This window comes from Coenobita brevimanus, chromosome 97, assembly GCF_032717465.1.
Source record: "Coenobita brevimanus isolate Jiangsu-jjx chromosome 97, ASM3271746v2, whole genome shotgun sequence".
NCBI classification, from domain to species: Eukaryota; Metazoa; Arthropoda; class Malacostraca; order Decapoda; family Coenobitidae; genus Coenobita; species Coenobita brevimanus.
The window spans coordinates 5,075,666-5,099,897 of NC_137050.1; the positions used below are offsets into that span (position 1 = coordinate 5,075,666).

General features: G+C 42.3%; 1 protein-coding gene across 1 annotated transcript in view; it reads right to left on the reverse strand.

Annotated features, from left to right (window-relative positions):
* The window catches only part of LOC145413786 (gamma-tubulin complex component 6-like), an 85,094-nt gene that overhangs the window by 17,628 nt on the left and 43,234 nt on the right, over positions 1 to 24,232 (reverse strand). The window contains exons 14-20 of the mRNA XM_080283440.1: positions 23,076 to 23,268; positions 19,122 to 20,766; positions 7,822 to 7,908; positions 4,898 to 5,042; positions 2,539 to 2,698; positions 1,836 to 1,977; positions 692 to 848 (exon numbers count right to left, since the gene is read on the reverse strand). Of these exons, the coding sequence (XP_080139566.1) occupies positions 692 to 848; positions 1,836 to 1,977; positions 2,539 to 2,698; positions 4,898 to 5,042; positions 7,822 to 7,908; positions 19,122 to 20,766; positions 23,076 to 23,268 (2,529 nt within the window). The remainder of the gene's footprint in view (positions 1 to 691; positions 849 to 1,835; positions 1,978 to 2,538; positions 2,699 to 4,897; positions 5,043 to 7,821; positions 7,909 to 19,121; positions 20,767 to 23,075; positions 23,269 to 24,232) is intronic.

Sequence of the window (24,232 nt, forward strand, 5' to 3'; positions counted from 1 at the left end):
TCTCTTGCCACCTCACTGCAGCCCTCCTTACCTGCCACACCACTGTACTTTCCCTTGGCCTCACCACTTGGTTCTCCCTTGGCCTCTTCCCTTCACCCTCCCCATCACTCCTCACCACCTCCTGAGGGCCTGGAGTGATCGTCCAGGTGCCCCCCAGCCTTGAGGGGAACCCTTGGTGATGACTCAAACTGGCCTAGGACACATTACGGCGTGTGGCAGAAATGCTTTTTGGGATTTTAGGTTATGTGGTCCTTGGACCTCTCCCTATCCCCAGTGGTCCCAAATTAAATCAACCTCAGTATGTAATTTCTCAGTATGCAATCCATTTTTACTTAACGTAACCCCATCACATCCTGGAGTATGACTGTACAGTGTTTACCACTTTATACACTCTAATGAACCCTTTTTTTATGCCCATTGATGTTTCTAGAGGTTGTACGTGCATTGCCATGAATGTCAGGTATGATCAGGAAGAGGTCGCTCGTCTTCAAAAGGGCCAAAGGGAAGACTTTGGGAGAATTTGGGGATTTCACCAAACGAATTGGCCATATAACATGGGTTTCAATGGCGCAAGTTAAGCATCTTGATTTCCAAGGTAAATTTCAAGATACATTAGCCACACAAAATGAGGGTCTATTGCACAGCAGCTGATTATTCCTATTATTTAAGCTGACAATCCTGGCATCCATACCGGGGTGAGTGAAGGCCCTGGGGATGGCAGTGACAACAAAGGAGAGGTTATCAGCCAGAGGACTTGCACTCCAGCAGGATTCCCCTAATGCTTGGTTCAGCACGTTATTCAGTTCCAGAGGTACCAACACAGAAGATGGTTTCTGACACCCCTCCACCTGACAGACATAAATCAACATGAGTAAAATCCTGATACTAAACAAAACATGTGTACACTGCCAATCTACTCGGGAACTGTAAATACAGTATAGCAGTGACAATAAAGATCACTGCAAGAATCACATCCATGAAAACGATCGTCATAACTTTACTTCTCACTGGTGAATGGGGTTGGAAAATCCAGAAATAAGTGCATGAAAGTATAAAAGTAGAACCTGCCAGTACTGTATCAGTGGTGTCCAGGGAACTGAATGCACATCCAATCATTCATCACTAAATGGCCTACAAGATTTTCAGCTCCACCTCAGAAGCAAACAACCCAAACAACTGTTTATTTCTATTATTGTTATTTGTATTTTAATTCACTCTGCAAGAGCATGATAAATCTGGGACTTTGTTTCAAGAATAGAAAACATATGGTTCATTTAGCTTACAAAGATAGTATGGGTAAAGTGTGGATAATGGGCCTTGGATGCTTTTATGATCATGGTGAGAGGGTATGTTTGACTTATGACTGGCCACAGATCAAACCTGAAACATCATTCCATCTTAAATTTTCATGACTCACTGGTGTGAGCAAGAACCAGGGAGAGAAAAACAGGACACCATGAGAACTGACAAACTGCTCAGTCAAATGGGTCGCCAATCCATTCTTCATTCAAGCTTTCACAACCTCTGCTTCACTCCTTGTGAACCTTCATATCACTTGTGAGTTACTGCCATTCCACCTACTATTATAAACCAGTCATAAATCTTGCTTTATTTTTTGTATACACGCATCAGTGGGATACGGGATTCCCAGTCTCAAACATCCCTCCTATATATATAAAGTTATGGAACTCGTAGAGGGCTATGGGGTTGCCAGTCCTGAGGCTGATGTACTCAGTGTAATGAATTTTTCTTAATATTCAGGTAAATCTTGAAAAGTGGGAACTTCTCCATTAAGTCCTGTAACTGTCAACTTAAGAACAGAAATGTCACAATACCTTGGTGAATAGGTTAACTGTGAGGGCAGATGCGAAGTGAGCATCATGGAGGAGGAGAAGAGAATGGAGTGCTGAAAAATGGCCCAGGAGATTCCTTTGCACAAGCACCTCATTCAACAGCTGCTGGTTTACTAAGCGGCTTCTGGAGATAAATATAACAGCTATACTGGAAGTCCTTATTTTATGTTACAGATATGTTCCAAACTATTACATTCCCATCCCCACCCCTGCATATATGGTGCTGTGAACTGAGGAACTGGCAACAAGGTTTTCAAGTATCAATGAAACTTTACGTGGCAATATTTTTGTAATTTAATGAGAAATTAACACTTTCCCATTCCCCTTCCAGCTGGCAGGATAGCTTCATGTGAAAGCTGACAAGTGGCTTGAGTTGCCAAATGCCATCACCATAGCTACAAATTTTTGTCACAATCACCCTATGAGAATTATGATTATTTTTAATTTGGACATGATCAGGTATCTAAAGAAAGGTTATGCAACATCATTTTGGACACAATACAATGTGTAAAGAATGGAAAAGTGCTAACACCAAAAAAAGGACACAAAAAGACCATTGAGCTTATATGTGAAACATATGAATGCAGTATTAAGTGCAATGATATAGCATCTCTCTTATCTTTATCTTTCGTACAAATGCCATCATCATCATCAGCATCACTACTACAACAACAAGGATTCATACTGTGTAGTCAGGTGAGCCCTGATAGACTGGATGAAGTAAGTGGGGATACAGGACAGTTCCTGTGTAGAAAGAATATCTGTTGACTTCTCATGGAGTATGTCTCTAGTGGAAGGTTGACCACGCAGAGCCGTACCTGTGATGTCCAACAATGGCTCCTTCCCTTGGAGTGGGAATACATCTGTTATAAGAACTTTTAGGGATGATATCTCTTACAACTATAAGACTGGTGTTGTTTCAGGAATGTGTTATCTTTTTAATCACCACACTCCTCTTTCTGAGAGGGTTCTATGGCCATAAAAATTTCATTCTGTACACATTTTTCAACTGTTAACTTTTATCAAGCATGAAGAAGAAAAAAATCACATTACTGAAAATTAATCCAGTGCCAAAAATTTTTATTCAGACAGTTCCTATAATGCCACCAAATTAAGAGCAGCATCCTTGTTCATGCAGCATACTCTCCCATAGCTATTCACCCTCAGATCCTGACACCATTAATTTATTGGCACAACAACACAGCCCATGCAGGATTATCTCTGGATATTTTTTATATATATATTAAAAATAAACAAATAAATAAAGGCATAAGAGCCAAGTAAAATTTATCCCTAAAAAGAATGATGAATAAAAACCAAAATCAATATCAACTCAGTCTAAAATGTCCGGACACATTGTATTTAAATGACTGGAATTCATAAGGTCTGAGAAAGACAGACTGAAGAATGCAACTCAAGAGATGACAAGTATATATGAATGACTGAGGACCAATTCACTCTTGCAATAAATGGCAGGACACAAAAGAGATGAAAGTATGTGACAATACAGGTGCTGTGTGGGCAGCCTGCACTAATGGAGGGGGGTGTGAAGTTATAGTTTACAAGGGCAGCAACTCGAGCACCAGCAACAGTTAGATCAATATACATGTTTATAAATATAGATAGATAGATAGATAGACAGACAGATAGATATAGTCTTTCCTCATACAGTACTTCGACGGAGGTGTGTTCCGCTAAAACTGAACGAAGTGTGAAACATCGAAGTATGAAGTTAATTGTTTATGTGAAAAATTAAAAGTGTACTGGAGGGCCAGCTAGGTTACCTACCTAACGTTTCTAAAAAAAAAATCCTCAAACATAAGAAATACCTAACAAAATGAACTGAAGAATATTTTTAGGTTACATTACAGTACATTGTAATTAGGGTCAAACTGGGTGATAATAACATAAAAATAAAAAATGTACGTACGAATACACACTTTATCGAAAAACTGACAAAATAAGAAAACCAAATGTAGGGGTTAGGTGAGGATGTTCTTGTAGGGCATGTAAAGTTCTGTACAGGGTGGATGGGGGACAGTGACTAGGTGTGTAATTCACTGGGTCGGTCAGGATCACTTGATGGTCGTGATGGTCAGCTTTTACCCTCCCGGAAGGGAGCTGAGAGCTCATATAGTCCGATCTAAGGGCAAGGCTGTGACCTTCACATACGCACACACCTGTCCCCTTGCTCAAGGGGGACAGTAACCACCCACTTCGTCAGTGAAACTTTTCGCAACCTGAGCGAGGCGCGAACTCCCGTCCACCAGTTGGCAAGCGAGAGCGTTACCACTGCACCAGCTAGCGGTGTGGAAATCTCACAGTCGGAATTGACCTGCGGTTCATTAACCTTATCAGACACTCGTGTGTGTGTGTGTGTGTGTGTGTGTGTGTGTGTGTGTGTGTGTGTGTGTGTGTGTGTGTGTGTGTGTGTGTGTGTGTGTGTGTGTGTGTGTGTGTGTGTGTGAATTTCTGTACAGGGTGGATGGGGCTAGTGACTAGGTGATATGGGCCTTTCTGGATAAGACCCATTACCATCACCTAGGCCAAATCCTTTGAAGCTGAACCCTGGTTCCAGTTCATCTGCCTCCTCTCTGTCCACTTCTCCTTCCTCCTCATCCCCAGTAACAGACACATCCAAGTTTGTAATAATATCTGCTACATTTGGTCTTTCCTGGAAATATCTTGTTATTTTTGTTTGTGTCTTCTCCCTAATGCTGTTTTTGTACACTTCCAACAGTTTAGACTTTGTAGCATTTAAGCTGGACGGGATTTCGGGTACCTCTGGCACGGTCCTGGTGTATGCCTCAATGGTGGTTACCAGCTCTGTTACGGTGGACAGGCAGTGGGATAATTTCTGCATGCTCGTCTTGCCCTCCCTTGGCTTTTTTTTTTTTTGGCAGAGGGTTACTGCCCCTCCCTGTAAAACAAGTAACTCAAAGACGAACGGCCAGCCTTATGGGATTATGGCGTCTGGCTACAGATAGATAGATAGACAGATATTATCCTGAGACATATACTGTATAATCTTAAATATTTCATACCCATAAGCTTCAGATGGTCAGTGGAGTAGGGTAATGCCTGTTTAAGTGGTGCAGTCTTGTTGGATGATTGGGGGTCAGCAGCTGGGGTGGAAGCAGGGGTAGTGGGCTCCGTAACAGAGGGAGAGATATCCAGTGGTTCAGGAACCTAGATCAGCAAAAGATGGACACAAACTGATTCTTCAAGCTTAAGGGCTGTACTTGTAAGTGTTCAGCTGTTTTCATAAAAAACTACAAAAATGCTACTGTTTTTGTTTATTCAACTTTTGACATTGATTTTATTATTCCAGACACAACATGTACTATTATACAATCTTTAATTTAAGGACTGTAGTATGTATGTGATGATTTTCCATTTGGAAAATAGTAATTAGCTGACTTCTCATGTCCTACACTCCTCTTACTAATGAATGCATTCCTCTCTAGATCACCATGAATACTGTATACTATCATTAATACTGCTACATTAACCTCTTCAGCTCAAGATGGTCCTTCCTAAGCTGAAAAAGAAGCATATGGTGGTTGAAAGAGCATAATAACAAATGTTTCTCTGTACTAATAGGATTGATTGATGTTGCATTTAACCCACAGAGTACACAGTTACCTGCTGCAGAAGCTTCCCCAATACACAGACATCAAGTGGAGGTTAGTTGGCACAGTCTTAGCTGTGACTCACACGGTTGGAGCTGTGGCTCACACTCCAAAGGTTAACCATTTCATAATGTTTCCCTTAAGCTAAGTTGCCCATATGGCAGTGGCAGGGATATATATATATATATATATATACTGTATATCTATTGCCAGATGCCTTAATCCCATACAGGGTGGCCACAAACAAATCCCCTCCACATCGCCCTGTCCCCTACCAGTTCACTGCCCCACTTCCAACTCACACCCCCCTCTCTCATATACCTCTCCACCCCATCCCTCCATCTCATCCTTGGCCTCCCCCTCCCTCTTCCTCCCTCCACCTCACTCACATACACTCTCTTCGTCAGTCTTTCACCCTCCATCCTCTCCACATGGCCAAACCACCTCAGTGTATTCCTCCTAAAACTTCCTATCACATCCACATCCACACCACAACGCTCCTTTATACCCTCATTTGTCAGCCTGTCTCTCCATGTGACTCCACAGGCTCCTCTTAAATAACTCATTTCCACTGCTCTCACTCTTGACTTGTGTCCTTCCAACAACGTCCAAGCTTCACTTCCATACGTTAGAGTTGGTATCACAATACTGTCATGTAGTAACTTTTTCACTTCCATGCTCACTTCCCTGCTTCTTATCACTGCTTTCAAGGAACCAGCAATCTTTCTTCCCTGCTGTACCCTTTCAAGTACTTCACCCTCCAAACCTCCATCCTTACTCATCACACTACCCAAGTACTTAAACGTACTCACATTTTCCAGTTCTTCACCATCCAACCTCACTGTACATTCACTGACTTCACCCCTCTCAAAGACCATCACCTTACTCTTCCCTACATTCACCTTTAGATTCCGTTTCTTACACACTCTCCCATATATATGTATCTATCTATCTACCTATATATATATACAGTATATATATATATATATATATATATATATATATATATATATATATATATATATATATATATATATAATGTATATACAGTATACCTGCATATTTGTACACTCCTGACTGGGAATCAAACCCTGGACCTCGCATATAGAAGTCAGGCACATCTTAAGACTTTCGTGTTGTGTCTGGGATAGATTAAAACTGCTCTCTCACTTGCCGAGTTGTATGGGGCTGTGAAATGATCCTAATGTGTTGTGATTGAAATATATCCTCCCATAATGGATTTAGCTGGTTTGTCAAAAAAATCAGGTGTTCACAGCTTTTATCACGCCATGGTTGAGTGGTATCAGTGCCTGACTTCTATCTAAGAGGTCCAGGGTTCGATTCCCAGTCAGGAGCGTACAAATATATTTGTACACACGTGTAATGTGTGTCTCTCCAACATCTTAAGACACTCATGTTGAGTCTGGGATAGATTAAAACTGCTCTGTCACTTGCCGAGATGCGTGGGGCTGTGAAATGATCCTAATGTGTTGTGACTGAAATATATCCTCCCATAATGGATTTAACTGGTTCATCAAAAAAAAAATCAGGAGTTCACAGCTTTTATCACGCAGTGGTCAAGTGGTATCGGTGCCTGACTTCTATCTAAGAGATCCAGGGTTCAATTCCCAGTCAGAAGCGTACAGATATATTTGTACACACACATGTAATGTGTGTCTGTCCAACACACAGACAAACACACACACACAACTGCCTGCCTGCCTGTCACTATCAGCTGCCACCTGATGCGTTTCAACACCACATGTCCCACCACTCTACCCTCCTGCATGCATTGTCTGATGTGCCATATTTTAGCAACAGTATTGTTTATAAGGACAATAACTTTACCTATGGTGTTTCAATGTCAGTCACTATTGATTGGGTGAGGTATATGAGTTTGGGTTTGGGTCTGGAACGCATCCCTGGCTTTTCTTCGGCACCTTATAGGGAAAACTGCTTCGATATACAACATACTCGCTGACTGAATACTCCCATTGATACACAACACTGCCGGATACCGGGGTATGGGTGTATATATATGTAAAGAAGAAGAAGAAATCTTCAGGCTAAAAAAGTACATTCTTATGTATCAACACACAAAAGCAATGAGAAGCTACACCATACAAATAACTCAATCTATGTAGAGATTACTGATAGTATAAATGACATACTGTACTATGGATGTGAACATCACACAGTAAAAAACCTAATACAGTAGTAAAGGAGTGGAAGGAGAAAGCAGGGAGAGAAGTGGAGACATGGAAAGTAAACAAATTTGCATCTATATCTAGAAAGCACAGGTAACTTTGATATAATTAAGCATATGGTGAACCTACATGATGGCAGAGGAGCTTCTGTATTACAGCATCGGAGGCATGACCATGTACACTGCGGCCGCGCTCCCTCAGCACTTCACCTCCAACCTTATGAGGCCAGAGTGATGGATGCATGTGGTGGATACAGGGAAGAGTCAGATGAAAGGAATGGAGAAAACTGAGGAAAAGTCATAAGGTTACAGGATAAAAAAGGAAAAAGTGTGAGGAGCTACAAGGGTAAGAATGTGGATGAGTTTGTAGAAGTAGTGCAGGGCAAAGTATACTGTCGGTACAAGGAAGGAGAAAGAATATGAAGAGGTTAAAAACTGAGATCAATGGTATGAATGGAAGATATAGCTTTGGGTGACTGAAGACTTTAAAACTGGATTATGCAGGGCAATAAATAAATATACCATAAAGCAGAATCTCCTTAATTGCGCAATTCTAAATAGCAGATTCATAATACGCGGCAACATCATGCAAGTTTGCATATACAGTACAGAGAGAGAGAGAGAGTGGTAGGTGGGGGCACTCACGATGTAGTGCTGCTCTCAGATGACTGCCCTTTCCTCCCTTCCTTCCTTCATTCTTTCCTCTTCCTTCTGCCTATGGGTGGTTTTACACTCCCTCTTCCGTCATTCTTTTATTCGTTTTTTCCTCTTCCTTCTGCCCATGGGTGACTCTACATTGAGTGACAAGCCAAATGGTTTCCTGTACAGCAGGAAACCATTTACAATGCTGGGTGGTAACCATATACTGTAACCAAATTACAGCACCTGGTGGTTTAGTGGGTAATTAAGTCGTTCCAATTGTATTGAGTCTGTGCAGGTTAATATCCAGGGGATGGTTAGAGTTTATTGCTCAAAAACTGCCACTCAGGGATGAGTGAGGCTAGTAATTACGGCGCTCTAATTGGATTGAGCCGGTGGAGGTTAATATCCAAGGGGTGGTCGAAGTTTATTGCTCACATAATGCCACTCAGGGATGAGTGAGGCTAGTCATTCTCATTTTAAATGTCATGACCAACTTGCCTAGCCTGGCTCTGATGCTCCTCATGAGGCAACATAGGATTGGCTGATGGATATATATATATATATATATATATATATATATATATATATATATGTCAATCCTCATAGATCGCGTTCATAAATCATGGATTCATAAATCACGGCTAAGTGGCTGTCAGACTGCCGGCACCCTTAAATCACTGTTAAGTCACAAAAAATGAGGAACTAGGCACCGAAATGGGCCTTTTCCGAGGAGAATCGTAAACCGCGGCATTCAATTTGAAAATTGCGACCCAACAACCAATCACCACGCATCCCTGGTGGCAAGTGTGCATACTGAGGCCGCCACGTTGTTGTTCTTCCCACCAGTCCGCACACTACAGACCATCGCCATGGAGTCCGAGAGCTACCTGCCTTTTTTTGTGCACCTTCCCCCCTGCCTCCTACCTTCCATGGCCCCTCCCGAACCCCCGATGAAGCGCTATAAGCAACATAGTGTCAAGAAGCTGCCGCCGTTTTCGTACAGTCAACGTTTGGAGCTCATTCGTTGTGTTGAGAAGGGAGAGAAGTTTTCAAGGCTGGCGAAAGAGTTTGGGAAGAACAAGTGCTGAGAGGTTCTACGTTCTTCCCAACACCACCCCACTCCATTCACTTAAGCAATTTTGTCATAGGATTAAGGTGAGATCCATTAATATTGCTTATTTCTATTAAATACATGCACTGAATATTCCTAAATTTGTATGTCTGTGTTTGATGGTGCCTAGGTAGGTGTAGGTAGGGTGCTGTGGAGGATGGTTGGCCAAAGTCCAGACCCAAATTCATTATTCATATAAGAGTTATTATTTATAAACCACAGAATTTGTAAATCGCGGCAGTGGTCCAGACCCAAATTGCCACAATTTAAGAAGGATTGAGTGTATGTATATATATATATATATATATATATATATATACAGTATATATATATATAAATATATATATTATCATCATCATCAGCTGTTTGAGTATCCACTGCAGGACTGGCCTATCCTGACCGAAGTCGGGACGATACAGCCAATGTATCTCTACCAAGTGGCTTAGGCTGTCTGGTAGAGATTGTATGTAGGGTTAGAAGTGCTTGTAAGTGTAATTGTAGTGTTGGAGTGGCTTTGGATGTGTGTGTAGTCTGTGAACCAAGTGTAATTGGCCTGTGCAAGCCGACTGGGTGCAAGCATACTTTATAGTAAGCGACACTGGTTCAACCACAGCACCCCTGATGTCCGTCAATGCAGTATGTGGCCTGGTGAACACTCCCAAAGTTTGTTACCCTGGCGGGGCACGAACCCTGGTTCACCCGTGTAAGAAATGCACACTCTACCATTGTATATACAGTATATATATCCATCCATCCATCCATCATCCAATCCTACGTTGCCCGTTGAGGAGCGTAGGAGCCCGGGACTAGGCAATCTGGTCCTGACATTTAAGATGAGAGTGACCAGCCTCACTCATCCCTGAGTGGCACTATGTGAGCAGTAAACCCCAACCACCCCTTGGATATACACCTTCATCGGCTTAATCTGACTGGAGCGCTGTAATTACCCACTAAACCACCTGCAGCCATAATTTGGTTATATGGTTACCACCTAGCATACTAAATGGTTTCCTGGTGTACAGGAGACCATTAGACTTGTCACTCAGTGTAGAGTCATGCACAGGCAGAAGGAAGAGGAAAGAATGAAGGAAAGTGAGACAAAAGAGGGAGTATAAAGTCACCCGTAGGCAGAGGGATGAGGAAAGAATGAAATAAAGAAAGACAGAAGAGGAAGGAAGGAATGGCGCAAGGAGAGGAAAGGACAGACATCCAAGAGCAGCACTACATCGAGTGAGTGGATGGTGAGCACCCCCACTTACCACTGTATATATATATATATATATATATACTGTACAGTCAAGTCGCCTATGGTGCGTTCTTCTATGCCACGGTTTTCTATGACACGGCAAGGTGCCAGACCCCCCAAAATGAACCATGCACATAAACTATACCTATGGCGCGGGCGCAGCAAAGCTTGAAACACGCGGGGAAATTCCCCTGGCAGCAAGCTCCCCTGTTTGTAAACAAAGACGATGGCAACTACTTCAGCTCTATACTACAAGTCCTCCAACTGTGGACTTTTTTCTCTCTTATGAGGAGGTTTAACTTCACCAAATTCATTGTGTTAAGTAATGAAACATTAAAGATTCTTTGGGTATTGTGACTAGTTTACAGGTTTGTCTGTAAAACCGCTATGAACGGGTTGCATGATATAACCATGCAAGAGGGTGAGGAGGAAGGGGTTGACACTGCAGATGTCCAGATACTCAAGGATGATTTTCATTTTGAGGAATTTGGGTTGGATACCTCCACAGAGGAGGCTACTTTAACTAAGTGGTCCACCCCTGCCACACACCACCAACACCAGCCAGCCAAGTGATAATATTCCATAACCCAAGGTTAGCATTTTACAATGTGCTGTACTGTAATAAAAACTGTGACAGGATACTGACAAACTGTAACAAATTTTGCTGTATTCTGAACCACAGTACAGTATGGCAATACAGTGCAGAACTACAGTTATGTAACCACATTTATAGTTCACAAAGTTTACAGGGAGTGTGGTCAAAAAATCATGATTTTACATAGTGAAGTTGGGAGGCCCCAGACCCAAACTAATTTTTCCCATAAGAAGTTCAGTTTAAATTTCGATGTGGTTTTTTGGTACATACCCCCATTGAAATCTGAGAATCCACTGTACATATATATACAGTAATCCCCGTACTTTCCGGACGCCCACTTTCCGGACACCCCACTTACCGGACACTGTGGGCCTGGACCTTCAGAACAAAAAAATGGCCTAAGAAAGAAAAATATCCCCCCAAAATCCGAATTTTTTCCCACCCGTAATTTGAAACTGCCGCGCAGCACCGAACAGCTGTTACACCACGGACCCTGCACCCCTTCCTTCCTCCCCCCTTCCCTGTCAGAGTTGCCATTTGGTATTTTTCATTACCAAATGTGGGCCAATTTGGTAATGAAAAATTCATTTGGTAATGAATCAGAATAATGCATTACCAAATGGATTTTTCACATGTATAAGAATACACAGGATGGAGATGGTGGATTGTTTGCTCTCTCTGAGTAATCTGCTAGCCAACATAGCGTGAAAATAATAAACATGCTGTTAAATATAAGAAGAGTAATTACATGTATTTCCACTTGTATATGAGGCGTCTAGAACCAAAGGGGCATCGGCGCCAAAATGTACTTTTGAGTTATGACACTTTAAAGTTGTGTTTATGGCAACGTCATAACCAGAAGGCAATAAACAAACCTTTTATACATCAAAATGATCAACAGCGCCTATGCTCTACATGTAAAGCCAAAAAAAACAAACAATAATAACCGTAACCACAAAATAGGCAGTAAACCAAACCCCCAATTTATAAGTGGGCATAATAACATATTGTAGGGATTTAAAAACATAGCAGAAAAAACATCAACGAATGTATTAATGTACAAAACTTTATTAACTGAAGATTCCAGTTCACTTAATATTAATAAACGAATAATTATTACCGTAATTTCACGTTTTTGACAACTAAAACTGAAATCAATGCAGTTATTTTTCCTCTACCATAATAGATTGAAATAATAACATTAAAAAAAAAAAGTAGTGTAGTGCTTAAGTAAATTGAGAAGGGGTAGTGGGGGGTTAAATGGTGGGGTCGTCATCTAGGAGATCGACATCCAACTCTGCCTCCTTGGTGCCACGCCCCCTCCCGCTGTGTCCCCTCACCACTCTCTTTTCCTCTTCCTTTCTACCTTTTTCCACTTCTCCACACACTTCTGACACTTACGAGAGGTTATAGGCACCACCTCCTCACTGTAACTATGTGATGAACACATATTGTCACCCCCCCTTCAACCCCAATAACAACAGCTCATCTTGTCACCAATAATCCATGATAAATGGGGTAAAAATCCAATACGTAATAATTATACACCTCAGTGAACATGGGAGGGAAGCCTCACCGGCACACCGGGCGGGCCACACACTTGCTGATTGGCTGCTCTGGGGGAGTGGCAGAGAGTGAGAATGCTGATTGGTTTGGGCTGTGTGGCTTAGATGCCTGCCTGCTCTGATTTGTTTGTCCGGCAGCGTGGACAAACCCACGTGACTTTCAGCCCCTCTACCACTGTCCAGAAGGCCGAATCTTGTATGGCAACCAGTGCTGTCACTGAGAAGAGGGTTAAGCCTGTTGTCTCCCCTACCTAACTCAAAACCAGTATATTGGTGGGGATGCCCCTGTGGCTCTAGACGCCTCATATATAATCAGTGAAGAATGAATGTTAGCTTTACGAATTTGGTAATGAAAAGTTAAATTTGGTAATGAAAATTGAAGTGTTTGGTAATGTGGCCGTTGCGATCTGGCAACTCTGTTTCCCCGTCACCAACACTCCTCCAACAGTTACTGCCTAACTTTGATCGCGAGTAGATGCTTATTGCAATGGAAGCCACATGTGCTCAATTTTTGTGAATAAACAGTGAATAAACTGCAATACCTCGTCACTTGACCACACGGGAATTTACAGTGTCGTGCAGTGTTAAGAAATTAGAATTTAGAGTGCAAAGGATTAACTGTGGAGTGCAAATTGGTGGTTGAAACTGGTGTGGTGCAGTTAAGAACAATGTGCAGTGTTAAATAATAATAACTCACAATGCAAAGAACTAAGTGGAGCACAATACTGGATTACTGTATGTACTTCAAGAGCATTTTCACCACTGCTAAAACCTAAGAAAATGCGGCCACAAACATGCTATAAGTACCCTGACTGAGGAACAGTCACTTCTAATTCCTCATTCTTTGGTTCCTTTTCATTTATTTCATGCTTTATGTCCGTTATTGGTGTGAATAGGGTCTTAAATAAGTTTACATAGGTGCTATGCATGTCTGGTAGGGAGTTATTTAGGTGGCTTTCAAAGTTAGGCTGGGTTAGGGTCCTTAAGTACTAGTCCAGGAGCCAGGGGCCCACTTTGCAGACGGGACCACTTTCCGGACATGCTTTTGGCTCTATTACATCGGACAGTAGAGGGATTACTGTGTGTATGTATATACATATAGATAGATAGATAGATAGATATAGATATATAGATATAGATAAAGATATAGATATATATCTCATCTCATCAGCCGTTTGAGTGTCCAAAGCAGGACTGGCCTATCCCAACCGAAGTCAGGACGATACAGCCAATGTATCTCTACCAAGTGGCTTAGGCTGTCTGGTAGAGATTGTTTGTAGGGTGAGAAGTGCTTGTAAGTGTAATTGTTGTGTTGGAGTGGCTTTGGATGTGTGTGTGGTCTGTGAACCAAGTGTAATCGGCCCGCGCAAGCCGACTGGGTGCAAGCTTACTTTATAGTAAGTGACACTGGTTCAACCACAGCACCCCTGGTGTCCGCCAATGCAGTACATGGCCGGGTGAACACTCTCAAAGATTATTACCCTGGCGGGGCGCGAACCCTGGCTCACCCGTGTATGAAACGCACACTCTGCCACTGTACCACAGAGGCTCTCTCTCTCTCTCTCTCTCTCTATACATATATATATATATATATATATATAAAATTATATATAATTATATATATATAATTATATATAATTATATATAATTATATATAATTATATATATATATAATTATATATAATTCCATCCATCCATTGCCAGACGCCACGTATCCCAAACGGGGTGGCCAAGGGCTTAGAGTTAATTGTTTTACAGGGAGGGGCACTAATCCTCCACCAACCCCACTTGACACGTAGGGAGAACGTTATGCCAACAGCATCTGGTGTTCCCAGGTGGTCACCCATCCAAGTACTAACCAGACCCAACGTTGCTTAACTTCGCTGATCGGATGGGAAGGGGATAATTATATATACATATAATTATATATAATTATATATAATTATATATATATATATAATTATATATATATAATTATGTATATATAATTATATATATATCTATCTATCTATCTATTGCCAGAAGCCTCAATCCCATTTGGGGTGGCCACAAACAAATCGCCTCCAAGTCGCCTTGTCCCCCGCCATTTCACTCCCCTGCTCCCAACTCACACCCCCCTCTCTCATATATCTCTCCACCCCATCTCTCCATCTCATCCTCGGCCTCCCCCTCCCTCTTTCCCCCTCCACCTCACTCACATACACTCTCTTCGTCAGTCTTTGACCCTCCATCCTCTCCACATGGCCAAACCACCTCAGTGTGTTCCTCATAACGCTTCCTATCACATCCACATCCTCACCACAACGCTCCTTTATATCCTCATTCGTCAGCCTGTCTCTCCACGTGACTCCACAGGCTCCTCTTAAATAACTCATTTCCACGGCTCTCACTCTTGACTTGTGTCCTTCCAACAACGTCCAAGCTTCACTTCCGTACGTTAGAGTTGGTATCATAAACTGTCATGTAGTAACTTTTTCACTTCCATGCTCACTTCCCTGTTACTTATCACTGCTTTCAAAGAACCAGCAACCTTTCTTCCCTGCTGTACCCTTTCAAGCACTTCACCCTCCAAACCTCCATCCTTACTCATCACACTACCCAAGTACTTAAACGTACTCACATTTTCCAATTCCTCACCATCCAACCTCGCTGTACATTCACTAACTTCACCTCTCTCAAAGACCATCACTTTACTCTTCCCTACATTCACCTTTAGATTCCGTTTCTTACACACTCTCTCAAACTCATCCACCAAGCCTTGCAGCTCCCCTTCGTCTTCACTCAACAACACGGTATCATCTGCAAACAACAGTACAGGGAGTTTCCAAACACTATCCTCTCTCACCAGGGCCACTCCAACATCCACTACCCTACCTTGTACCTCTTTTATTACCCCATCCATGTACAGATTGAACAACCATGGAGACATGACACATCCCTGTTTCAACCCAACTTTCAAAGAGAAAAATTCACTTAGTTCACCATCCACACGCACTGCAGCCTTCGCACCATCGTACATACTCTTCACAGCATTCAACAACTTCCCATCTATTCCATATATTCTTAACACTTTCCACAATCCTAGTCTATCCACCCTGTCATATGCTTTCTCCAAATCCATGAAAGCCGCATACAACTTCTTTCCCTTCTCTAGAAACTTTTCCACTAAAGATCTGAGAATGAATATCTGATCTACACAACCTCTTCCCTTCCTAAAGCCTCCCTGTTCTTCTCCAACTAATTTCTCTGTTCTTTCTCTAACTCTGTCAATAAGTATCCTACCATACACTTTTCCTATTATACTAAGAAGACAAATGCCCCTATGATTACCACACACTTCTTTTTCCCCTTTTCCTTTGTACAAGGGAATAATTATACCTGACTTCCAATCCTCCGGGACTCTACCTTCCTCCCAGGCCAATCTGCACATCTTCCACATCCATTCTACTACTAACTCTCCCCCATGCTTCAGCATTTCACCACACACTCCATCAATTCCTGGGGCTTTCCCTGATTTAACTTTCTTCATTGCTTCCATAACTTCTATCCTACTGATTTCTTCCTGTCTTCTCACCTCCCTCCTTCTTCCAGCCATTCCCCAGCCACTTATACTCGCATTACTTCCATCCTCCACGTTCAACAATTCCTTAAAGTGTTCTCTCCATCTGCTCACTTTTTCTCCCTTCTCCACTAGTAATCTACCATTTTTATCTTTCACTCCCCTGCTAACTTCACTTCCACCCTGTCTTACTCTTTTCACCTCTTTCCAGAACATTTTCTTACAGTCCCTCCACTTTACACTCAAATTCCTTCCAAATTCCTCATCCACTCTCTTCTTACTCTCTCTTACTAATCTTTTCACCTCTCTCTTTCTTTCTACATATAACTCTCTCTTCCGCCTCTCAACTTCTTCCACGCCCCTATTTCTCATCCATTCATTGTATGCTTTCTTCTTTTGTGCCACAGCCTGTTTCACCTCTTCAGTCCACCACGCTGTTCCTTGCACCCCCCTCCGTCTTCTCTTCCTTCCACACACCACATCACATGCTGCACATATTTCTTCTGTAAATATTTTACACACACCTTCCACGTCCCCCATCTGCTCCAACTCATATTTGCCCAATCGTTCCTCCACTTCTCTCTTATACTCTGCCTTTTTCTCATCCTCTTGTAACCTTTCCACTCTCCTTGCAACTACTCCTTCCTCTCGTCTTTCCCTTCTTCTATTCCTCCATCTTACTTGAACTTTAACTCTGGCCACCACCAATATATACATATATACATACACACGAGGTGCTACCCAAAAGTCCTAGTAATCTCAACAGAGGGAGCCAACTGTTTGCAGTTTTGCCTTTTGCTGCTAGGAGGAGTCAGCAGCACCCCTTGTGCATCAGTGTGGCCCCGGTGGTATCTGTGAGCGGACATGTTGTTGGGCTACGCTTACTGCTGTAACATGGTGGTTTGACAGTTTTGCAATAGCGGACCAATGGTGCAGCGATGTCAAGTCAATGTTGATCGTTTTCTTTGATATCCAAGGGACTGTTCACAAGGAATTCATCCCACCTGGTCAGTCTGTCAGCGGAAAGTTTTACTGTGAAGTTTTGCAGTGTCTGAGGGAGAACATCCACCGCAAACATCCAGAACAGTGGAAGAACAAGAACTGGGTCCTGCACCATGACAACGTCCTTGCCCACACATCAGTTGTTGTCTGGCAGTTCCTGGTTTCCACTAACACAGTAGTCATTCCCCACCCACCCTGTTTGCCTGACCTTGCCCCCTGCGACTATTTCCTGTTTCCCAATCCGAAATTACGAGTGAAAGGGCATTGATTTGACTCGATTAAGGAGAGCCAGACAGAATTGCAGGAGGTGCTCAAGACCATCATGCCTGAAGCCTTCCAGGGATGCATGGACTCAGAGAAAACATGCTAGGACCACTGTATACATGCCCAAGGGGACTACTTTGAAGGCAACAGTGAAAACTAGGAGGTAAGGTAACATTTTCCTATAATATTCAAATTACTGGAACTTTTGGGTAGCACCTCGTGTGTATGTGTATATATATATATATACTGTATATATATATATATATATATATATATATACTGTACATATATATAGTAATGCAACATCAGTAAATCACAGATATGACACGAAATTTGCAGATCCAGCCATCAAAAGTGATGCTTTTCCAATCCCTTGTGTAATAAGTGGCAACATTACTTCAAGTCTGTGCATCTAGCTGGACATGAACCAATCTTAGTCATGCATGGCAATTACTAAACAAATCATATTCAGTCACAGCACTTACTAGAAGCCAATCACAGCACTTCCTTCCCAGGCCATGCATGATGGTTGTTTGTGTTTGCTGGTGACCAGTTTGATGTAGGTTTGGGGAAAATGGGGGCAACTTTTCTGAGATGACAGACCCATAAGTAATTTCCCCCAATAAGGTTAATTATTTCTAAATCGCGAAATTCTCAAATCGTGGCGTGTGCCCAGTCTCATATGAGAGCAATTCAGGAGATTCTTCTGTATACTTTGTTCATTAATTAGCACTCATAATGAGAGAGATGGGAACACCTGCTAGAAAGGAGAGTATAACCTTCCTCAGCCATCACTAACATTCAGAGGAGGTTGGAGAAAACACATCCTGGTCCAAGGAAGCTAAGACAAAAATGTACTTGACCAATGATGCTGTAAGAGGCAGAGAAACCTCTCCAGGGTTTCTGATGAGATGCCTGCACTTTGAACTTCCCACTAACATGGGTGGTTCCTGATTTTTCAGCAATGCTCCAAAAGCAGGACTGCCAATGCATCATACCAAGCTGCAGATAGGGCAGAATTTAAAATGAAACCATCCTTTTACTGGCTTGATGGATATGGTGCCTGGAAAGCTATACAGTATATCTACAGGGTGATTCTCTACTCTATGACCTCAAAAGTTTCGATATTTTTGTTATTAGAGAACCAATTTAAGTGAAAGTTGGTACTGTACTTACTTTCACTTTACTTCACTACAAGTTATCCACAGCTGTATCAAATTTTGGAAGTTGTATCCTTAAACATTTAACCATAATTAAATCTGGTGTTCCAAACTAACGATGGCTGCATTGTCTCTAAAAACTTTTTTTTTTTTTTTTATAGCTAAATCATGTGTGTGAGGCTTGTTTTAAAATCTCATACAGCATAATAAATTTTTAATATTTTTTTGTATAATATTTCCTCTGGCCACAAGAAAAGCTGTATTAGTACAATGGTACTCATCTTACCTGGTCAATGAGTATGGGTCGCTCTTCTTCATCTGGAGTGGTGAAGGCTGTGGACACAGAACTCAGCCTCCCAGATGAAGAGCAGGAACGATAGCTTGATGCGCTGCCCCATGACATCTGTCGACAGTAAGGCAGTTTGTTTCCATTCTCTGCTTCCCCAAGCTCATATTCTGTTTCAAGGACCCTCTGCTTGTTCTTGACTGCAGCTGAGGATGCCAGTGTTCTTGACCTTAATATGTTCATACTATTATTGTTTGTGGTGGTAGTTTGATACTCTTCATTCATGACTTTCTCCCGGGTAGCAGCTGCCTGGGCACGTCTTTCTCTGAATTCAAGAACTAATTCATTCATGTTCATAGGTTCTGAGTGTCCATTATTTTTGTAATCTTTGGTGTTTTCATTCTTTGTCAGGGTAGGTAATGTATTCATACTTGCATTATGGTCCATCTTATCTCTACTGCTATTAAGAGTTATGTCAGTTATTGTGTTAGTTACAGTGGGAAGAATTTCAGCTGATACATTGGCATTAATATCATTATTCATTTGTGACTGACAGTCACCTAAGTCTCCTTTTCCAGTAATACTGTGGTCATGTCTACAAGGTACACCAATCATGGCAAAGTTAGCATTATCATCTTTCTCAGTTTGTATGTCCCTGCCTCTTGTGATGCTACATTCCCCCCTTAGAACTTTGTCTTGAATGGCTTCAAAATTAGATCTGGTCTTCTTAGCAACAAGGTTTCCTTCATTGTCTTTAATCTCTCTTTCCTCATTGCCTTCGTTAGTTTCATTAAGGATTCCATATTCCTCTTCTAGAACCCTCAACTTATTAACTGAACCTTCAAGTTTCAGTGAGGTACAAGATGTTTTGGAATAATGTTGCCTGTTTCTCAGGGGGTAGTTATTGTCTGACCTGTCATAAATAATTGATTCAATAGTGCTCTTTGTATATACAGGAGATACCTTGTCTTCTACATAACCATCTGAACTGCCGGGTCTCTTTGGGTCCACTTCGAATTCTGGAAGATTCTCATCATATGGTGTGTCAACCAAATCTGATGAGGTACTCATGAGCGATGCTGTCATGTCTGAAACTGAAGACAATTCTTGGTTTGGACTTTCTTTGACATCAATATGACCTGGACACAAAATGTGACAATCACTTGGGCTATAGTCTTTTGACAAACCAGACTTAGAATTTATATTCTGTGGACATACTGAAGAGGATAATTGAAGAGAGTCTCGTTGTGAGGGATGAATATCCAAGACTGGAGAAAACACGTCATCATTAGTCACACGCAGTGGACTGATTACATCTTGACCAGTCCCTGCATCATCCGAACCCTTTATGATCTTCACGCCCTGACCTGTGATTATGCCATCTATTTCTTCTTTATGTTTAGTGGTTATTTCTTTATTTGATGTTACATACTTCTCTTGATCTTCCCCAATTCTTTGCCCCTCCCCAACCACTTGTAATGCTTGGGAATGCAGCTGTTCTTCCTGCCAGGGTGACCATGAGGTATGAGCAATGAAATTCCTCCGTTTCTCCCCAAGGAGGCATCTCTGGACTCGCCAATGAGCCAGTGCCTCCTTACGCTCAGTGGTTCTCAGCTTCTGTCGATAATATTCTTCCACTTCATTCCTGAAGATAAAGATTTCAGAATACAGTGATGCAATGAATCAAAGTATCCAAGGGCAAAAACTAATACAATCCACAGCAAAGTCTATCTATCTATCTAATGCCAGACGCCTTAATCAAGTAAGGGTTGGTCAAAAACAAATCGCCTCCATGTCGCCCTGTCCCCTGCCATTTCATTGCCCTGCTCCCAGCTCATACCCCCCCCTCTCATATACCTCTCCACTCCATCCCTCCATCTCATCCTTGGCCTCCCCTTTTCCCCCCAGCTACCTCACTCACATACACACTCCTCATCAGTCTCCCACTCTCCATCCTCTCCACATGTCCAAACCACCTCAGTGTGTTTCTCCTAACGCTTCCTATCACATCCACATCACCACTACAATGCTCCTTCACTTCCTCATTTGTCAGTCTGTCTCTCCATATGACTCCACATGCTGCTCTCAAAGAACTCATTTCCACTGTTACCACTCTTGACTTCTGTCCCTCCAGCAAGGTCCAAGCTTCACTTCCATACGTTAGAGTTGGTATCAATACTGTCATGTGGTAGCTTTTTCACTTCCATACTCACTCCCCCATTTCTTATCGCTGCTTTCAAGGAACCAGCAACCTTTCTTCCCTGCTGCACTCTTTCAAGCACTTCACCCTCTAAACTTCCATCCTTACTCACCACACTACCCAAGTACTTAAATGCACTCACATTTTCCATTTCCTCCTCATCCAGCCTCACTGTACATACAGTACACAGCAAAGTACATACAGTATAATTACAGGCATCCCCCCAAATTCACGGGCCCAAAATTCATGGCCGCCGCTTTTACGCGGATTTTCCCCCAGTAAAATTTTTTTCAGCAATCTGAGTCCACGGAAAGCACTGGGAGGTATTCATGGCATTTCACGGTGTTGGTTATTTTCCACGCTCAGCCAGCTGCGTGCTGTTTTATAAGGAGGCCACACCCATAAAAGCCTTGCATCTGGGCCTGTACTGCTCTCCCTCTCTCTTACCCGCACTAGCATCGCAAACACCTCCACTACGTTTTCGCAAGTTATCTGTACTGATTAACTTTTAACTTTATTGCCCTACTCTAGTGCTCATCTGTGCAAAGGCTTCAGTTGCAGTGCTGTGCTAAACTGCAGAGAGCACATAATGCACACTGTCTTGGGAGGTGGAGGAAGTCACCAGGTAAATAATTTGCCCTAACTTATTTAGGCCATACCCATTAAATACTTATTTGTTATTAAAGTTTTGATATGGTACTTCAGTATATATTTGTGATATTTTATGGAGTGAGGCTGGTCACTCTCATCTTAAATGTCGGGACCAACTGCCTAGCCCCGGGCTCCTACCCTCTGCATGGGGCAATGCAGGATTGGATGATGGATATTTTATGGTGTTTTCTGGTCCCATATATGATTTTTTAGCACTGTGAACACTGCCGTGGTGTTGGTCGCAGTCAGCAACAACAAAGTTAGCCTTAATTCCCATAATCATACCTATTTACAGGTTATTTCTTATTGAAGTAAAGTGTGTGCTGTCCTGTACAGTAGTACAGTACATATTTGTGCTGTTTTAAGCTGGCTTTAGGTTCCTGTGATGGTCTCTAGAGACTTACAGGGGTTGTAGGCTACCATAGGGGCATTTGGGGGGGGGGGTGCATCAAAATCACTGGGGTCTGTGTCCCCTTGCCCCTGCGAAATTGGGGGGTTGCCTGTATTGTCTACTGCATGGATATATGTCATGCACATTAGCATATACATGTATAAAAACACTGTGAGCACTTAATTTAAAACACTAGAAGTCTTAAGTAAATAATTATTGTACCTGTATCACAAAAACTAATTTTTTATAGTAGCAAGACCTGGACAGTAAAGGAAAAGGATAGTCATAGACTCACATATAGAAATGACAATGATTAGATGGATGTGTAGTGCATCCTTGTATGCAAGGCCTGTGGGGGAGGGGGCTAAGTTTTTGATTGAAAAAGTGAGAGAAAGGATGGGACTGAAGTGTATTGGTGTTGAGATGAGAAGTAGATTGAGATGGTTTGGACCTGTGGAGAGGATGGAGGATGACAATTGGGTGTGGAAGGTGAGAAAATTGAACATCAGGGGTAGTGCTGTGAGAGGCAGACCAAAAAAGACCTGGGATGAGGTCACACAGTTGTTATGTCAGGCACATGGGACTGAACAAGGAGGCTGCCAGAAATCGAGCAGCATGGAAAGCTGCCATTAAATGAGCGAGGCCAATATACGCAAGCACGCTGGAGCATTTATCAATGATATGATACAAATTGTAAGTTGATTTAACTCACCTGAGCTTTTGTTCTTTCTCGGACTGTCTTGCCTCTATCTCCTTCATGGTTTGTCCAATGACCTTATTCTCTTCTGCTTCCTTTTCCTTATCCTCTTTCTTCCTCTGCTCAGCTTTCAGCAACTCTGCTTTCAATTCCTTTAACTGGGTTCTCTTCTGCTCAGCTTCTAGCTCCTTGGCAGCTGCCATCTTTCCTAAAAATAAATCACGTACCCCAGAACATGTATGACATGTCATCATCATCATCCACACCTCCATTCCCACCCTAGGGCAGGGTGAGGAGTAGCAATGTCCAGACAGCCCAAGTTTACCCAGTCCAATGGGCCATGCCTCCATTCACTCATCATCAAGCCCACGGAATCATAGCTCTATCTGATACGCCAAAAACATTCACCACATTCTGTAGCTTCACATAAACGTATCCGAGAGTCAATCCGAACACTGTCATGTTAAAAAGGGGTGCCAAATCCCAGATCATGCATTTCTTCTCACAGCATTCATCCCAGCTCGATCTCGTCAGTCCCCTAGCCTCACCGACTTTCATACCTCTCTTCCTCACACAGTCACTGTATCCCTCCACTTCTCCTAGGCCAACCTCACTTTCTCCCTTCAATTTTGCTCAGATATACCTTTTTCACCACTATTGTTATCCTTTCTCTCCGCATGACCATACCATCTCAGTACACTATCTTTGATTCTGGTGTCCACAGACTTCCTCATTCCAGATCTTTAACAAATCACATTACAGAGATAGCCCGATTATCCGGGCTATATGGTGTTAAGGGGTGCCCGATTAGTCCGAAAGCACGATTAATCCGGCGTTAACACAAGTACTGTACTGTTAGACTGATTTATTTACCGGTAAATGTACACTTTAAGTACCAGAAAGACCTTTCCAGTTCAATGTATATTCCTCCAGCTTGTTTCAGTATTTTTCAGACTATATTCAGTTCGGTAAATCATGTTTTCTTACTAAAAGATTTCCTCCCTGTTAGTATCGTCTCGTTCTAAAGCTGTACCTACGACTGTTTCCAGCACAATGGACGAAACTCATCGTACTCAAATGTGGAATTCGTTTCCCAACTTCCCAACTGAAGATTAGGTTAGGTTACATTATTAGGTGCAGTTAAGCTAGGTTAGGCCAGGTTTAAACACTTA